This window comes from Vombatus ursinus, unplaced genomic scaffold, assembly GCF_900497805.2.
Source record: "Vombatus ursinus unplaced genomic scaffold, bare-nosed wombat genome assembly UNPS02009573.1, whole genome shotgun sequence".
NCBI lineage: Eukaryota > Metazoa > Chordata > Mammalia > Diprotodontia > Vombatidae > Vombatus > Vombatus ursinus.
The window spans coordinates 18,721,695-18,742,059 of NW_020949351.1; the positions used below are offsets into that span (position 1 = coordinate 18,721,695).

The 20,365-nt window shown below is 39.4% G+C and overlaps 1 protein-coding gene across 1 annotated transcript in view; it reads right to left on the minus strand.

Annotated features, from left to right (window-relative positions):
• The window catches only part of LOC114036025 (cytochrome b5), a 41,197-nt gene extending 22,453 nt beyond the window's left edge, over window positions 1-18,744 (minus strand). The window contains exon 1 of the mRNA XM_027852380.1: window positions 18,459-18,744. Within this exon, the coding sequence (XP_027708181.1) occupies window positions 18,459-18,587 (129 nt within the window). The 5' untranslated portion in view covers window positions 18,588-18,744. The remainder of the gene's footprint in view (window positions 1-18,458) is intronic.
• Between the last annotated feature and the right edge of the window lie 1,621 nt (window positions 18,745-20,365).

Sequence of the window (20,365 nt, forward strand, 5' to 3'; positions counted from 1 at the left end):
AGCAGCAGAACCCACAAAAAGACAGAGTGAAACAAATTTCCACCCCAAGATAACCTGGATGGTCGATTGAAAAGCTATATTGCGCTGCGCAGGGAGAGAAGTGCAGTTCAGCGCAGGCGCACAGGCCGCAGCAAACCTGGAGCAGGCCTGAGAGGACTGAATTTTGGGCAGCTGTGGCGGTTTCCAGACTTCTCAACCCATGAACACCAAAGACAACTTGGAAGGTCAGTGGGAAAAGTCTGTGACTGTGGTGAAAGAAGAAGCTAGGTCTCTGTCCCAAGTCCCGAGCGCAGCGCTGGGGTGGCGGCTGCCTCCTGAGCTTCCAGCCCATAGACTGAGGGGGAATCGAGTGGCTGATAAGAGGGGGATTGCAGGGATCTCTTTGCCAGTGCTGAGGCAGGAATCTCTTGCTTTGCCCGTGCTTGGATCTGGGTCACAGTTCTGAGGGACGGTCCTGGGGCAAGGAGGAGCACTGCTGTGGTGGAGCTTGTTGTGGCAGTAGAGAGGAAACACCATGGCCCTTATCATGGCACTCTGAAAGAACTGAAAATTTACAGGTCCTGAGAAGTATCTCTGAAAACAGCAGTACAAACCCCCAAAGCTTGGGACAGTACATTCTCCACATTGGAAGCAGACTCCTACCTGACAAAGAAGATCAAAACATACAACCAGAAGAAGAAAACAAAGTCAAACCTCCTACATCCAAAGCCTCCAAGAAAAATATGAATCAGTTCCAAGCCTTGGAAGAGCTCAAAAGGGATTTTGAGAAGCAAGTAAGAGAAGCAGAGGAAAAACTGGGAAGAGAAATGAGAAGGATGCAAGAAAATCATGAAGAACAAGTCAACAGCTTGCTAAAGGAAACCCAAAAATATACTGAAGAAAATAACACCTTAAAAAATAGCCTAACCCAAATGGCAAAAGAGGTCCAAAAAGCCAATGAAGAGAAGAATGCCCTAAAAAGCAAAATTGGCCAAATGAAAAAGGAAGTCCAAAAGATTACTGAAGAAAATACTTCCTTAAAAATTAGAATAAAGCAATTGGAAGCTAGTGACTTTATGAGAAATCAAGACACTGTAAAACAAATCCAAAAGAATGAAAAATTAGAAAACAATATGAAATATCTCATTGGAAAAACAACTGACCTGGAAAATAGATCCAGGAGAGAGAATTTAAAAATTATTGGACTATCTGAAGCCATGATCAAAAAAAGAGCCTAGACATCATCTTTCAAGAAATTATCGAGGAAAACTGCCCTGATATTTTAGAACCAGAGGGTAAAATAGAAATTGAAAGAAGCCACCTATCTCCTCCTGAAAGAGATGCCCAAAGGAAAACCCCTAGGAATGTTGTAGCCAAATTCCAGAGTTCCCAGGTCAAGGAGGTAATATTACAAGCAACCAGCAAGAAAAAATTCAAGTATTGTGGAAACACAGGATAACACAAGATTTAGCAGCTTCTACATTAAGGGACCACAGGGCATGGAATATAATATTCCGGAGGGCAAAAGGAGATAGGATTACAACCAAGAATCACCTACTTAGCAAAACTGAGTATAATCCTGCAGGGGAAAAAATGGTCATTCAGTGAAATAGAGGACTTTCAAGCATTCTTGATGAAAAGACCAGAGCTGAATAGAAAATCTGATTTTCAGATACAAGACTCAAGTGGAATATGAAGAGGTAAACAGGAAAGAGAAATCATAAGAGACTTATTAAGGTTGAACTGTTTACATTCCTGCATGGAAAGATGATATTTGTAACTCATGAGACCTTTGTCAGTATTACGGTAGTTGGAGGGAAAAAATTATATGTATGTATGTATGTTTGGATAGATAGATAGATAGATAGATAGATAGATAGATAGATAGATGGATGGATAGAGGGCACAGGGTGAGTTGAAGATGAAGGGGTCATATTTGGAGAATAAAATTAAGGGGTGAGAGAGGATTATACTAGGAGAAGGAGAAAGGGAAGGTAGAACAGGGTAAATTATCTCACAAAAAAACAGAAAAGAAAAGGCTCTTACAGTGGAGGGGAAATGGGGGAAGGTGAGAGGGAATGAGTGAATCTTATTCTCATAGGATTTGACTTAAGGAGGGAATAACATACACACTCAACTGGGTATGGAAATCTGTCTTACCCTACAGGAAAATGGGGGGGGAGGGGACAATAGAATAGGGGGATGATAGAGAGGAGGGCAGATTGGGAAAGGAGATAATCAAAAGCAAATACTTCTGAGAAGGGACAGAGTCAAAAGAAAGAACAGAATAAATGGGAGGGGGGCGGGATAAGATTAAGGGAAATAGAGTTATTTTTTCACAGCATGTCTGCTATGGAACTGTTTTGCATAACTGCACATGTATAACCTATATTGAGTTGCTTGCCTTTTCAATGATGGTGGGTGGGGAGGGAGGAAGGGAGAAATTTGGAACCCAAAGTTTTAAAAACACATGTTTAAAAAAATGTTTTCACATGCAACTGGGAAACAAGAAATACAGGAAAAGGGGTAGAGAAATCTATCCCTCCCTATAGGAAAACAGAAGGGGAAGGGAATAAGAGAGGGGGGGAGAGATAGAAGGGAACGCAGACTAGGGGAAGGGGTATTCAGAATGCATGCCATTTTGAGGTAGGGGAGGGGTGAGATGAGGTGAAAATTTGGAACTCAAAATCTTGTGGAAGTAAATGTTGAAAACTAAAAATAAATACATTTATTAATAAAAAAAAAAAAAAGCTACAACAGAACCATTCCAGACTTTCCCTCCATAAGTGCTGCAGAGCCCAGTTCTAAACATTTTTGGAGGAATTTAGATTTCACCTAACATCTTACATCAGATAAGACAGTTAAGTTCTAAATGGCTACATGACTCCAATATTAAAAATCAGAGCATTAAAAAAATCAGATCAGACTGGAAAGCAGGCACTTTTCCCAACAAGCTATGTGACCATTAGCTAAAGTGACACAAAAAGATGGAACATTCATCAGCCTAGCTGAAGGGTTCTTTGGCATTTGTGGTCTGGAAATGTTATTCTTCTTGAAAAAACCAACTGAAGTTCTGGAAATGACATTATTATCCCTAAAGGTTAGAGGTTCTGGCTGATGAGGAAACCTGAAGGATGTAAGAAAAGAAGCAATCCATCTAGAAGAGGTATGGAACAAGGGGAATAATTAGCTTGGAGAAGATGAAGGAAAAAGACTGGTGGTTCTCCAGGTAAAGATCAACCTGGACCCCAAATTAATCAAAAAGCTTTATTAAGCTCATACTATATGCCTAGGACTGTAAATGCAACAAATGAAATAATTATTCAGAAGAAACATTCTAATGGGGAAACAACAAATATATAAAGGAAAAGAGGATAAATACAAAGTACCTACAAAATAGTTTGAGAGCACCAGCACCAGCAGGTGGGGAGATCAGGAAAAGATTCACGTACAAAAGTGGTGCTTGAGCTGCATCTTGAAAACGAGGGATGAGGTGAAGAAGGAAGGTATTCCAGGTAGGGGGAAAGTCAGCCCAAAGGCAAGGAGATGGGAAATGGAGTATCCTTTGTGAGGAATGGAGAGAGAAGGCCAGTTTAGCCGGATCACAGAGCATGGGAGCAAGAGAAATGTGCAAAGAGACTGAAAAGATAGACTGGGGACAGGCTGCAAAGGGTTTTAAAACTGTACAATTTATATTTTATCCTAGAGGCAATAGAGATATAATAGAACTGACTGTACAGGAATCAGATCTATACTTAAGGAAAAATATTTCGGCAGCAGCTTAAGCTAAAACTGGAGTGGTGAGCCTTGACGAAGAGAGAACAATCAGGAGGCTGTTCCACATTTGGAAAGAGGTGATGAAGGTATGAACTAAGGGGCTAACCCTGTGAGTAGAGGGAATGGGTTGGATGCAAGAGATGTAAAGACAGCAAGATTTGACAACTATCTGGACTGAGAGGTAGAGTAAGAAGTTGAAGATAATGTTGAAATTACAAACCTAAGACACTAAAAGGATGGAGGTGTCTTAAGACAGAAATAGCAAAGTCTGGAATATGGAAGTTTGGGGGGAGTAGAATGGAGATTGAGTTCAGTTTGAGAAGCTTCTAGAACATCCAATCTGAAATGTCCAATAGACAGCTGGTAATACAGACCTGAAGCTCTGGGGATAGACTAGAGTTGGGTATATAGATCCGTAAATCACCATCATCAAATGAAAATTAAATAAAAGTTAATGAGGTGACCAATGAGAACATAAAGAAAGAAGGGAAAGGGGCCTAACATTGAACCTTGTAACTTATCTACAGATAGGAAATACCATATGGATGATGCAACCATGTAAGCTCTGCTGAGAGTCAAACATCTGAGTTGTACTTTTCTGTACCTACATGAACCAATCCTAATCATTTAGTAAATTCTACTTAATACAACCCAGAACCCTGAGTTTTCATTTCCCTACTTTACACCCTTCCCCTAATCCCACCCCTTCCCCTGCTCCAGGCTTCCCAGAACTGAACCAATATGTTTGACTGCTTATAATATAATATAATTATATATATATTATAATATAGTTTAGATGAGAGAAGAATCACTGACTCTGTGTCTTGTGGGGAAAGAGGATAGATGGGCCTTTCCATCTGCCCTGCCATTTCTTCCTAAAATCCTTAAGGCTTTACCATTAATCTAGCCCCCTAGACCTCAGGCATTGTCATCTGACTTACCGATGTAAACTAAGGACCACTGGGCCTTGACATCTGTACCTCCTCCCCTACATCCTTAGGACTTTTAGACCTTTTCACTTATCTTGAAGCTGAATTTTCTTTTATGTGTATCTACTCCAATTAGAGTGTAAGTTCCCTGAAAGATAAAAATTTGCTTTTTCTGTTTGTACTCAGTGCTTAGAAAACAGTAAGTTATTTTTTTCTTTTTCTTTTTTTTGCTTTTTGGTGAGGCAACTGGGGTTAAGTGACCTGCCCCCGGTCACACAGCTAGTAAGTGTCAAGTATCTAAGGTCACATTTGAACTCAGGTCCTCCTGACTCCAAGACTGGAGCTCCATGCACTGAGTCACCTAACTGCCCCGTAAGTTCTTAATAAATGCTTTTTCATTTATTTATCTTCATTTCTGGGCATCTAAAAAAAGTCTTAGCACCTGTCTAAAGTCAAATTTCCATGTTCCCTTAGTTTACCTAGCAAAGCCAGCATTTATAAGCAACTACTATTAAGGTTATTATAGTATTATAGGTTAAGCTTTTTTTAATTGTACTGAAGAAGGTTAAAGTCCAAACTTTCTACTCCTGTCCCTTGGCACAGTACTGTATTAATAAAGGATATTAAAGATTCACTTCATCCATCACTTCACTAATTAACAAGAGGCAACATGGCATACTGGATAGACAGCCTCAAAAACAGAAAGTTTAAGGTTGAAGTTTCCCTTGGACACATACTGGTTGTATGGCCCTGGACAAGTCATTTAATAAGTTGCTGAGAAGTCACAGACCCGCTGTTAAAGGCAGTTTCCTCCCAGAGATCCCTACACCAATAAAATCACATGTGCGGTTCCTATCCCTGTCCCAACATCCATTAATTAACATGTGAAAGAGTATTCTTTCATTAGCATACTTTGGGTAATGCAGTAGAGACTGGAAAACTTTTTCTGTGAACTCCAGAAACCTGACACAAGCATTCATAATGGCCAACGCTACCATCTTCATCCCAATATTCTTGGTGCTCAGACTTTGGCCATTAATAATTTCTGGATGGCCCATAACACAAGACTGACCTAAAGAGTCCTTTGTTGGGAGTTTTCATATGCCCAATGAATAGGCAACTTACCCACTCTACTCTTTCTGATAAATTTTGGGTCCAGTTCATTGTCTATCTGTAGCATCTACCCAAGAAAAATATACTGATAGATCAGCAATATGGGTTATTCATCCAATTGCTTAATACAGTGTAAGTAATGATAGCCAAGGTGCCATAATGGACAAGCCCTATTCATTGAGCACTATTAAAGTATGAGACTAATGTTTCATAGCTCATCAAAGTTCAGAATACATGCCAAGCCATTGAAAGAATCTCTCCCCCAGGGAGCATGGAAACTCTTAGAGCATAAAAACTGTCTCAATCTGGTTTTGCTTTCAATTTGAGATTCAAATTTTCTACTCTCTATCTTCTTTCTCTAAAACTAGTAGAGATTTTCCTTTGTTTAGCTAATTAATAGAAGCTTCTTAAGAAGAGGGATTATCATTCTTTGTATTTTACTTTCAGTGAGTAGCACAGTGCATAGCATATAGTAGGAATTTAATGCTTGTTAATTCTAGTTCCCTTGTTTTCTTTCTGATTCCTTTTTGTGATACAGTACATTGACATTTCCTCTGTCCTCTAACCTTGGCTTCCCTGTGTTGTACTAGACTCCCAGTTCACCCACAAGTTCACTTTCAAGAAACATGGCAAACAAAGCTTGAAGCATTAAAGGTGAAAAGGTCCTGTAATTTATTTCACCATCAATTAATAAACTCTGGGGATTGTTACTTTGAAAACAGTAATCTACTTCTTAAATTACTCTTACCAGCTTTTTCCCTTCCTTAGAGAGAAGAAATGAAGCATCAACCAACGGCAAACTCTGAATTCTGCAGAATTACACTTCATCCCCCATCCCAAATCAATCTGAGACTCTCACTATGCCCCAGAAAACTCTTCATCACTAGCTCGGCAACACCTACCTCAGAAGCTCCCTCGGCCCCTGGAAACCCTCTCTGTGACTGGAGGGCTCCTCCCAGAATCTTGATTGAAGGAGGGTATCCAAGGATAGCCACCTCTTCTTCTCCCCCACCCCCAGGTTCCTTAAATACAGGTTTTCCCTATTAGAATAGGTAAAAACCTTGAGGGCAGGAACTTTGTTTTTGCGTCTATTTGTATTACCAGGGCTTAGCACAGTGTTTGGCACACAGTTTGAACCTAATAAAATGTTTGTTCACTGACTGTCCTTCCAGCCATATGTGACACTATTGCCCACCCTCTCTGTCTTGGATATTCTCTCCTCCATAGGTTTTGGATACATCATTCTCTTCTGGTTCTCGTTCTACCTATGTGACCACTCCTTCTTAGTCTATTTTGCTGGATCATCAGTCAAATCACATCCCCTAAATGGAAGTGTGCCCCAAGGATCTGACTTGGGTCTTATTTTCTCTCATGGTCACTTGGTGACCTCATCAACTCCCATGGTTTTAAACGATCATTTCTAGGCAGATGACTTCAAAAGCTAAATTATCCAGATCCAGGCTCTTTCCTGAGATGCCATCTTACATTACCACCTATAGTAATCTGAAACTAGATGTTCTATAAATATCTTAAACATCCATTGAACTCAGTATCTTTCCTCAAAAAAAAAAAAAAATCTCCCCTCCATCAAACTTCCTTTTTTTAATGAAGGGCACTGAAAATCTTTCTGTCTCTCAGGTTCATCACATCATGATAAAGTATTTATTAAGTACTTATTAGCGCCAGGTACTGTACTAAGTACTAAAGATACAAAGACAAGTAAGACAGTCCCCTGCCCTCAAGAAGCTTTCATTCTAATAGGAAAACTGAAAATTTTTCAGCTTTAAAAGTCTGTGAGTCGATAAATTTTGGCCCTTCAATATTTTGGTAGATTTGCAATAAAACTGATGTAGTCACTTCCTCCAATAAGGAAAACTACAGTCCCACAACCTCTGCAACACCTGTTGACTCCCTACCATAAATACTCTTCAGAATGTCCATCAAAGGTGATGGATGTCTTTTTCTAGATCTCTTGATGTTGTATAAGTAGCAATGGATTGTTTAAATTATCTATCCATTATTCCTTGCTCTCACTGTATTACATCTTTTCTGGTACTACAACTCTGATAACATTTTTTCATGCCACTTCTCATTACTTAATGTGTTGCAGCCTATTCTTATCCATCATGCATTTCTCCATTTCCTTCAGCTTTCATCCTCTAGACACTGTGACATTCATGATTTTCAGTCATACAATGTAACTGTAAGATTAATATTGTGGAAAAAGGCCTTTGTTTCAAGGATGAAGTTAGAGTCACTTAAACATTATACAGCTTCCTAAAGGCAACCTACTCACTGTATTCTTTCTGATAAATTTTGTGTCCAGTTCATTGTCCATTTGTAGCATCTACCCAAGATAAACACACTGATAGATCAGCTGCATAGGTTATCCATCTAATTGCTTAAAATAGTTTAAGTAATGATAGCCAAGGTGCCATAATGGACAAAGAGCTAGCATCAGTGCTAAAAGGAAGACCTGGGTAAATGTCTCACTTGTCACACACAGTGGCTGTATGACCCTTGGCAAGTCACCTATCCTCTCTGTCCTAAGCAACTCTTAACAGCTATAAAGTTGCAGAGAAGATAATGAACTACACTACTAGAAGGAGTTTCTTATACCAATGAAATCATAGGTCCAACAGTTATCTCTGTCCCTAGTACAGGGAATAGGCATTCTTCATCCAGGCTGTTTTGTTAAGCCAAACTATTTTAAGTGATTATGAAATCTCAATGACAATGTTATGCAGTGTTCTGTAGCCTGATGCAAACGGTGTGTCATCCACAAAAAAGGGCATCTAGAGAATTCCACCATCTATACAGCTTTGCTCTTTGATCTGGAGCCTTTATCTGAGCTTCTCCAGGACTGTGGCAAACGTATTTTCAGAATGTATCTCCCTGAGGGCAGAACAATTTCGCTTTTGTCTTTGTATCCCCAGCCACTAGCATAGTTCTTGGCACATGGTAGGCACTTGATTGTTTTATCATTCACTTGATATTAATAACAGGTTTATCAAACAAAGTTATCTCTGTTCCATTTCTTTAGAGAATCTTGTATAACTCTGACAAGCATTTTTGAAAAGGAGTCTTTAAGTAAGTATTTGGCTCTAGCAACTCAAATTTTTATAGAAATAATTGCAACGTGAGTTTGTTTTATCTATCATTTTCAGTCAATTGTGTGTGTGAGAAAACAGCGTATCATTTGCAAAAACCTGCCTGTTCACAGTGAATAAAGGGCTGGACTTGGAGTCATGTATGTAGAGTATAAGATAACGCTGGAAAGTCAAGCTAAGGAGTTTGAACTTTATTTGGCAGAGACCCAGTGTTGTGAGCAGATGAATGACAGGTTCAGATTTATGCACATGAAAGATAAACATGGCACAGATAGGAAGAATGAGGGATGGGCTGTTTGTTTCATTTTGGTCTTCATACCCCAGTATCTAGCATAGTGTTTCGCAAACAGTCAGCTATGGCTTAATAAATGCCTGCAAATCTGGAAGAAAGGTAACACAGGGTCAAGAATTCCTGTTCAGAGGCTATACGTCTTGTCCAGGTGGATGATAATGATAGATTGCAGCAACACTAAGATAGTAGCAAGAGAAACAGAGAAAAGAGAGAGAGATATGGTAGATATTTCAGAGAGAGAATCAGCAGAACTTGTCAGAAGTATAAAATATAGGTTTCCAACATAGGTGACTATAAAGTCAAGGTGTAAAGTCAAGAGTAGCAAGTTTTAGGAAAAAAGATAATAAGGTGGGTTTCATAAATGTGTTAAGTTTGAGATGCCACAGAGACATCCAAGTGAAAAGGGCCTGTAAGCAGTTGGAAGTTGGGATCCGGAGCAAGGTTAGCACAGGAGATGAAGACTTAGAAGTAATCTGCATAAAGGTAATCACTCAAGTGTAAGAATGGAATGAGAACGTCAAGAGTGAGTAGAAATAGTTGTGCCAACAAGGAACATTCATATTACAGTGTAGAATTAAAGAATATGAGAGCTGAAAGAGACCTCAAAGCCATATAGTTCAAAAACCCACTGTACGGCATACCTATTAAAAAAAAAAAAAGCTGTCATCCAGCCTTTGTTCAAAAGGGGAATACACTACCTAAGGAAGCAGTTCGTTCTACTGTTGGATAACTCCAATTTTTAAAATGTTTTTTTTTTCCATAATTTGCCTCTTTGCAACTGCAGCCATAGCTCCTAATTCTGCCCTCTGCAAACAAGAAGAAAAAGTATAATTTCTATTCCTATCCTGGTGCAACCCTCTCCTGACTGGTGACTGTCTTGGTCAGACCACTCATACCTTTTTTCCCCTCACTCTCTCCCCAGTTCAGGACCAACGTACCATGTTCAAATCAACTTATCATTGTGCCTGGTCAGGGTGTGTCAATCTATTCTCCTAAGGTCCCATTCATCATCACTGTAACTTACAGGGTTAAAAATATTACTCCCTGAACATTACTTTCCTTTGTATGTTTTCTCCTCCATTAGAACATAAACTACTCAAGGACTATCTTTGCTTTTTCTATTTATGCTTGCTTAATATATAGAAGGCACTTAAATTCTTTTTCAGTGTCATTCCTTCCACATAAGGCTCTTCGTATATATGTGTATGTATGTATGTATGTGTGTATATATACGTGTATGTATATGTATATGTCACGTCTTATATCCATTTCCCTGAATTAAACCTCATGTTGCATGATGTTAAGGCCCTTCATCATTCTGGCTGCCCTCCTCTTTCATGACTTCAAGCATTCCCATGATTTTATTAGTAACCTCATTTTCACTTCATTAGAGAAAAAAATTGAGAGAAAAGATGCCTGCACGTCCATAGAGCCACTGGTATCCTACCAGGAGCTTCACTGGTCTTGTTCACCCTACTGTTGTAAAGAGGTCTCCATGCATTTATTGCATATTTTTACTGTTTGGCTTTAAAATTCAAATTTTATGTTGCAACTATGCCCCCAAAGCCTAATGCAAGTCCTTTGGACTCTACGCCCCAGCATTCAAAGTCAGTAATGCATCTTAGTGAGAAAATAAAGGTGTTTATATAAACTTCACGCTAGACTATCTACATCTCTTGTCAGCTGTGAGTTTAGTGTTAATGAATCAATGATTAGTTATACAAATACAACGCCTTCTGACACAGCAGAACGTAAGACTCAGGTTGAAAATATTCTATGAATTTTATTTGCTGTACAGTATTTATGGTATTGCACATTTCATGAGTTATGAAAAGTGAATATTGTCTGAAATCTTTTTTTGTTGAGATGTTAGCAAAAAAGGTCACAGAATTCTAGGGAATTACTGGTGAGAAAAATGTTTTGCATGTTCGCCAATTTTATGTACTGCACTTTCTGTGTTATTTCATGGTTACTATGTTAGAAAAAGTTCATATTATCAGAATTAATGTTTTGTTATGATGAATTGTATATGCAGTAGTGTATTTTCATCCATCTCGAGCAAAAGATTACAGTTTCTAGTAGTCAAAGGAACCAAACCTCCTATTTCTTATAGGTTCGACGTATCAACATTTGCTTTTTTGACTTTCTCACCATTTCTTAGAAACATTATCCCCACAAAAGCTGAGGATTGACACAGTTCTAATTGTTAACAAGTCTGTCCTTTCTGTGTATCTGCCTCTCTACAATCTCTACCCTACTGCAACTTGTTAAACCCTCTGAGGCTTAAGTCTAATGCTTTTTCTACCATACAGCCCTTCCAATATTTGAAGATAAGCTATGAAGTCTTTACTCTTCCCTAACCTGTTAGGTTATTGCAGCAGAGCAGTTCTCAAGATTTTTGGTAGCAGGGTCCCTTTACAATTTTCATTTAAAAATGAATGAAGACCCTTTTGAAGAATCCAAGGATCTTTTATTTTATGTGGGTAATATTAACATTTGCTGTATTAGAAATTTAAATGACAATTTTAAATAAGTATTAGTTCACTTAAAAATAACAATAAACCTATGTTAAGAAAAATGACATCTTATGAAAAATAACTATTTACGAAACAATATTAGTGGGAAGAAAGGCATTGTTGTACAAATTTTTGCAAATATTTTAAAATTTTAGCTGAACAGTTGGATTCATATATCTATTTCTGTATTTAATTTATTGCAATATGTTATTTTGGTTGAAATCCACACGCATACAAATATGTACTTGGAAAAGGGAAGAGTATCTTAACAGGCAAATAATTTCTTCGTATTATTCTGAAAATAGTTTTGTCCTTGCAAATACCCTAAAAGGGTCTTGAGGACTCCCTGGGGTCCACGGACCACACTTTGAGAACCTCTGCTCTAGCATAAACATCCCCAGACTTAAGATCCTTCTTCCAAAACACATGGAGAGCATGGAAAAGTTTATATTGATCTGCAAGGAGATGATCTGATATAGTATATAAAATGATAGATTTGAAATTAGGGGACCTAGGCTGAAAACCTGGTTCTGCCAGCATAGCCTTATGCAAGTCACTAAAATTCTGTGGGCTTGGTATAGATGACCTCTACAACTCCTTGCAGCTCTAAATCTATGATGCTAAGAGGTTAAGAATGGAGGAGGGATATAATCAGATGTGACCACAGTCTCAATATGATGGCCTTCAGGCTACAGCAAAAGGCAGGAAATCTAAAATGGCACTGTGAGAGGTTTCCCCTCACACCTGACACTTGGTGACATAAAATTTGATGTCCTTACTGATTCACTGGTAGAAACCCCTGGGTCCATGTTACTCCATGCACTGAGAAAGTTCAGAAACCTAGGAAAAAACTAGAGGATAAGGGAGAAGTCTTCAGTAGGCATGATTAATTAGCTTCCTACATCTAATGATGCAAGCACAGAACCATCAAGGAAGCTGGAAGATTCCAGATATGAGAAGGAGTGTCTAAAACAGAGACAGCCTATTTCAACAACTGGCTAGGCCCAGAAAACCAAACGCCAGATTCTCAAAACAAGTCATTTGTGACTTCTGGCAAACCAGTTTTAGCAGAAAATGCAAGCTGGGTTCAAACACTAAGGAGCTGTAACAGACCAAAGCTATTTTGAAATACATAAAGCAAGGATCACTTGTTACATTAATTTGAATCCTAAAAGCTTCAAATTTCCCAGATGCCCCTGGGGCAAGTTATATAGTGATCTGTACCAATCCTGACTGGTGTCTCTGATCTCTGTTCCTATATCATATGAACAGCCACAAAAGAAATAAAGCAAAACTTCAACAGCACAAGTATAAAAATAGCTGCGACCAAAATGGAGGAGGAAGAAGAAGGTGGGAGGGAAAAGAGGGCATAGGTCATGAAACAAAAGAGGGAGGAACAGGAAGGAAGGAGAAAGAGGAAGAAGTAAAGTGAAAAGAAGAGAGAAAAAGAGGAGAGGGAAGGAGGAGAGAATACTGCTTACGACACCCAGAGAAATCATGCAATACAGCTCTCAGCCTAAGTCGAGAACAGTAAGAGATACTCTCAGTCTGTTATTCCCAAAGAATTTTTTTTTAGATACTGCATTTTTAATTTTTACAAATAGATGAGAAAATAGGCCTTACATCCCATAAAGGCATAATCTTGTTCATAATTTCAAGAAGCTCACTGATCTACAGCAAGAGTCCTCAGAGGTCCTCCAGTCCAACATTTTCATTTTATAGATGAATAAACGGAAACTCAGGAAAGTTAAGTGACTTGCCCAATGTCACACACAGGTAGGAAACATTTGAACCAAAAGTAAAAAACTAATGTACCTATCATTTTTCACAATCAAATGAGATATTTGTAAAGCAATTAGCACAATGCCTGTCACCTACAGGGACTGTAAATGTTAGCAACTATTATTGTTCTTATGTGATACTTTTTAATGAGGCTTCTCAGAATTGTACAAATGTTACTATGCAAACTTACAGAGATGAGAAAAACTAAACCATAATCAATTTTTTTTTGGCCTGAATAACCCAAGCTTTCATTTCAAGTAATTATCCTTTAAAATCCTGCAGGTAATAGCTCAGATAACAATGTAATCAGATACAGGATAAAACTAAGTTTCACATGCATAAAATAAAGAAAACTAGGTTCAATTTCATGTCTTGAGTTCAAACGTGAAATATTTAGACAATAAAGCTCATAATCTTCTTGTACATTAAGCATCCATGAGTAATCAAAACCTTGCTGCTATTTAAAGTGTTACTAAGAATGGGCAGTGCTTCTCTCAAATTTCTGCTTTTCTTCTCTGGAAAAAAAAAAACAAACTCACCAAGACAAAACATAAAACTTTATCTTCCTAAATGTGTCTGTTTTAACACCTTAATGATTGGTGTTATTAGACTCCAAATACTGCCCAAATGAATCTACTTGATGCAAAAATTCCTATATTTAAAGAAAGAAGGGAAATGGTACAATTCCCCATGATGTGAATCATACCCCTATGGAAGGCTACACACCCAATCACTGCTTTCCAATCCAATTTTTGTACACTAGGAGACAGATCTCTGACTGCTAGTCTACTCTCTGAATGCTTTCCTTGGCTTATTGTTCCATGAAAGAAGAGGTCCCTCAAAGAGTCCCCAATAAACAGTTGGTATCTTTAATGGGAACAGGTGGCTTTCTTCCAACCATTCCATGCTTTCAATATGGTCTGGAGGATATATATCATTAATCAAAAGTACAAACTGAACACCTAATTTTGCACGATGCTAAACAAGTTGAAGACTGTAGTTTAAAATGGACACATTAGCATGAGCATACATACAGAATAATAGGCATGTATAAGATGGAAGAAAAAAAACTACACAGCACTTGGACCAGATAATATAGCCAATAAACTTCTCTACCTCAGAGGACTTCTGTGTTATTCCCTTGTCTCTCTATCCTTTTAAAGAGGAATTGCAGAAAGAGATTGTGATGACATTTAAAGGAGGTCTTTGTTTTCTTCCCTTTGTCACCTCCCTCTGAGTAATTTCCCCAGAAAAAGAATACTAAAAAGTTTTTAGAGAAAACAAAAATTTGGTAGGTTTGGTATGGCAGCAAGAGGATTTCAGTGATACAGAATTTAAAATAATCCCTTTAATCTATTAATTGTGCAACAGAAAGAACACTGGTTTTGGAATCTGAAAGACTTTACTCACATTGTCAAACATTTTTTAAGAGCCTACTATGTATGTGCTAGGCACTGTACTAAGCAAGGGGAATACAAAAGATAAGCAAAAAATAGTCCCCAATCTCAATGAGCTCATGTATTAGTGAGTAAGACAACCTGCAAACAACTAAGAGAGAAAGCACTAAGGTTAAGGAGGAAAGGTAAAGGCTTCTGTAGAAGTCAGGGCCTTAGGTGAGACTTGTAGGAAGTCAAAAGGGGGTAGTGGGGGTGACGTAAAGATGAGGGAGAGTTCCAGGTACCAGGAACAGCCAGGGAAAATATTCCAAACCTTCTGTTGCCTTAGTCAAACCACTTCCTTTCTCTGGGTGTTTTTTTCCTCATGTAAAAAATTAGAGGACTGGGCTAGATGATTATTAAAGTCTCTAAATATCTGATTTGAGATCTCAACGTGGAGTGAAATAACCCTGGGTTCTTGAAGGCTATTCCAACAGAGCATAAGATCCAGTAGGTTATTATCTAGCTGGAATGACTGAATACTGGTCAATAACATATATCTGTTATCAATATACAATCTCGTCATCAGGTGGAACACAGAAGTTGCAACTACATAGGTGGCAGGACAACCTATATGGATTAAATCACAAACTCTTGAAGAATTTAAGTAATTACCACTGTACAAATCATATAGATTACATGGAGAACTGAGGCCCTAGAACTTACTTTCCCTAGATAATTAAAGGAAAACTGGCTGTTTGGGCTTGAATTTTCTGGCTATCCATTAACACTTTTTACCTCACTTTGCTTCAATAAACTGATTTTTTAAAAATGAAAACTACAAAATTTACATTCTTAGAGTCACAGATTGGGGCTGGAAGAAAACTCACAGGCCATCTACCTCAAGCCCTCATTTCCCAGAAGACTGAAGCTCAGGGAGGTTAAGTGACTTGCCTATAGTCACCCAGATAATGAGCATTAAAAGTAATATTTGAACCCAGGTTTTCCTGAATTTAACTTTATCCTTCTAGTCACTATGAGGTAGCCCAGGGAAGTCAGAAGACCAGAAGATTCTGTGTCTGACACTTTTACTTTGTGAAAGTCACAATTAGAGGCTAAGTTAACTTAGCCTCTAATTGCTTCTATCTAGTTTCCTTATCTATAAAATGGGATAACAGCACCTATATCACAAGGATTTTTTGAGGATCAAATGAATTAACATATGTAAAGCACTTTGTAAACTTTAATGCTGCTTATTATTATTATTCCAAATGAAGAACAGGACTTTGTCAGAAAAATAACGTAACACATGTCTAAAATTTAAAAAGAAATAAAATTCCCTGAAATAATTTTTAAACAAAATAAAAGAGAAAAATTACTTTCAAGAAAAATAAAATCCAAATCTAAGCACTATAAATGGTTAGGGAAGAAGAAAAAAGGTTATTGCAAATAAGTATTTGGGGCAGTTAAGCCAGATAGTAATCTAACAGAATAATAACAATTTCTTTGCTGTTATGATGGTTTGAAGTGAAGTCGCAGTAGATAAGATGTTAAACCTGGAGTCTGGAAGACCAGAATTCTGATTCTGCCTCAGACACTTACCCAGTTATATGATTCTTAGCAAATTTCTTATAACCTCTTTATTCCTCATTTTCTCATCTGTAAAATGTGGATAATAGCAGCTCCTTCACTAAGTTATTCTGAGGGGAAAATTAGTTAATATTTGCAAAGTGCTTTTTCAAGCCTTAAATTGCGATATAAATGCTGGCTATTAATATTATTTAAGGAATTCAAGTATTTGAACTGATAGCTCCTCTTCAATATCTGTAGAAGAGGAAATCTCAAACCTAAATTGCTTCTTGCAAACCACTTTTAATTAAATCAGGACACACTGTTCTATTTCATCATTACACCAGATGCTGAATTAGATATGCTATGAAATAAAAAGGTTTACCACTGAACGTGAAACTCAATATAGAGGGGAGTGGAGGGCCACTAATCACTGGGGGACAATCAGGAAACGTCTTCAGAAGGAGGAAAAGCTGGAGGTGAGCCTGGAAGGCAGCTAAGGATTCCAAGAGGAAGACACCAAAGAACATATTCCAGGTGAGAGGGACCGCCTATGCCAAAGCTTAAACATCAGAGATGCAATGTCAAGTGTGTGGCACATTAAGTAGGCTTCTTTGGCTGGAATGCAGAATGTATGAGATGGAGTAATGTGTGATCTGCCTGGAAAAGTAGGTGGAGTTAGTTTATGACGGGCTTTAAAGACCAAACAAAGAAGTTTATATTTTATGCTAAAGGCAAAAACATCAGGGTACAAAACAAAATATTCTTTATATAAATTAATGCCAAATGATTAATTCTGTAAGTTTAACCAAATAAATAGGTCCATAATCAAGTATGTGCTCATTAAAGTTTTCAGAGTGCTGTTTAATTTACATGGCTACTTAAAATGTATAAGCCAGTATAAGTGAATTATATTACAAGAGGAAAACTCCCATCAGTAATTAACACCTTCAAAGGGAGGAGATTTTTTTTCTAGGTAGCCTAGTGGATTAAGTGCTAAATTTGGAGCCAGGAATAGGTACCTGAGTTCAAATCCTGCCTCAGATGCCTGAGACCCTGCAGACCCTCTAACCATTTTCAGCCTGTTTCTTCATCTGTAAAATGGAGATAATAACAACTGACTCAGAAGGCTGTGTGACAGAACATATGTAAAGTGCCTTGAAAACCGTATGGCCCTGTATAAACACTAATTATTACTATTATTTTCCAGAAAAGGCCTCAAAGTGTAATCATTAACTAGTTCATTCATAGCATGCTAAATGTAAAATACTATATACGGTGAAGATTACAAAGATTAAGACTGGAACTCCGCCTTTTTAGAGGTTACAATCTATCTTCTATATACATGGCAAAAAGAAATTTTCCTTTAGGTTAAAAAAGTAAAAGTACCTTACTCACTCCTTTAAAGATGCATTAGCATCTTCCCACTAGTAGGCAGCTCTTTTCACCTGCCCAAACTCTGGAAGATGATCCTGCCGCCCTCCCCCACCGGGGAGATGCTAACAGCCCTGTGCCCTGGACACAGCTGAGAACAAACTCACGATGAGATGATGCCCACCTCGCAACAGGCACCAGGCCCTTTTAAGTATCCCTTAAGGCATACTTAGGAAGGCAACACCAGAGCAGTTTGTGCTTCCAAATTAAATCCGAGTAAAAAAGGTGCAGAAAATAAACAAACCCGCACAGTGACAGGTTTGGCAAGTTCCTGGGGCGGTGGACTCCCACCCGGCGGGTCCGAATCTTTGCCAGGACATACAAGATTTTTCAAAACTTTTCGTCGGCGATTGCAAACGTGGAAATCTCACGGGAACCGAGAACCACCTACTCTGCAAACCCCGAGGGCCTCCCACCGCCCCCATTTCCTCTCACAGACAACGGGAACCCAGGGCAAGAGTCACGAGAGGGGGACGTCCCCCCTCCCAGGTCGGGGCTCCTGGGCCGGCCAAGCGAACAGGGGATGCAGCCTCGGGCAGGCCCGACCGCAGGTCCCGCTCCGAGCCCCCGGGGCAGCTCACCTCCTCCAGGAATTTGGTCAGATCGTAGACTTTGTAGTGCAGGATGAGCCAGGTGCTCTTGCTGTGGTTGTGCTTCTGGATCTCCTCCAGCGTGTAGTACTTCACGTTCTGCTCCGACTGCTCTGCCATCGCGGCCCACGGAGAGATCCTGCAGCGTTTCAGGAAAGCAACAGTCCGGCCCGTGGCTCATGCAGTTCTGACCCAGGACATTCTCCCAACTCTCCAGGTCGATCTGGAAGAGGTGGGCCCCCGAAAAAGTGGAGTGGTGCGGCGGAGGAGAACTCAGGGCTCCGGTTGGCCGCCGGCCCTGTCACTCACGTCTCCTACAGCCGCTGGGGCACGCCTACCCCTCCCTGTGAGCTCTTCGCTGCCCCGCGCGCTGGTCGTTAATTGGCTGAGAGCGATGCTCTTCTTGGAAACGCGGGGGCCCGAGATAGGGAGGGAGGCCAAGTCCCGGCCTTATCTTCGGGCGGCCTAGAAGGTGGAGTGCGGGTGATTTGTGGCGGGAGGGGCCGGCGGGCGGGGAAGGTCACAGGTCTCTAGGGGTTACGCCTGGACCAAGTCTGGCCCAGGGGAGGCGCAGATAGGGCGAGGCCCGGAGGCGGGCCCAGGAAAGAAAGCACGGTGCTTCCCACAAGGAACTCGTGGGGCGGGGTGAAACGTCGGCCGTGCAAAAATGTTTAAATCAGTAAAATCTATTTCTAAAAAGATAGCAATATTTTTTTAAAGCCAAAGCTGTCAGTACAAATATGCTTAAAGATACAACCTGCCCCCCCTTCCAGCTCCCCTAGGCCTTTACCCCGATCCAGCCTCGTCGGTCACCCAGGTTCTGGCCTCCATCTCTGCGCCCCGACCTGGGGTGATCTCCCTCCTCCTGCACATCCCCGCGCCCCGGCCCAAAGTCCCACCATCTACAAAGAAGCTTTCCCTCTGAGATTATCCAGTTTATAACTCCTGTGTATCCTGTTTGTACGTGAGTGGTTTGCAGGTTGTCTCCTCTATTAGACTGTGAGGTCCTTGAGCCCTGGGCTGTCTTTTTGCCTTTCTTTGCATCCCTAGCACTTAGCACAGTGCCAGGCACATAGTAGGTGCCTAATAAATGTATATTCATTGAGGCAAAGTGGTTGTAATCCTGGACTTAGGAAGACTCGAATTAAAAAATCCTGTCCCAGAAACTTACTAGCTGTGTGAGCTTCACCTTCAGCAAATCATTTGACCTCTCTAAATCCTCAGTTTCTTCCCACCTGTCACTGTGCGGGTTTGTTTATTTTCTGCACCTTTTTTACTCGGATTTAATTTGGAAGCACAAACTGCTCTGGTGTTGCCTTCCTAAGTATGCCTTAAGGGATACTTAAAAGGGCCTGGTGCCTGTTGCAAGGTGGGCATCATCTCATCGTGAGTTTGTTCTCGGCTGTGTTGTTGGGTTGTGAAGGAAGAGCAAAAGAGACTACAAGGAAGCTATATCAATGCTAGCTTTAATTATTATTAAAGATAACAATATACTTAGATTCAAATGAGATAACTCAAATGAGATAGCTTTAATCACCAATAGACCACCTATGCTAGTTATTATTATATATTTTGTTTTGTGCTTTATTATTCCATCTATAAATGCCACATATCTGTTAACCAAATTATATTTTAAATCACCATAGCAATGAAATCTATTTCAATAGCAAAAGTATCCATAAAAATCTATTTTGAAAGAATATATCAATTGCAATCTTTTTTTAAAAGAATACCATTCAATTACCTAGATTCTTAGAGCTGTCAGGGATCCTGGAGATCATCTAGTCCATGGGCTCTTAACTTGGGGTCCATGAACTTGTTTTAGGTTTTGTGTTTTTTTTTATTATAACTACTTCAATATAATTGGTTGCCATTGTAGTACTATGTGTTTTTATGCA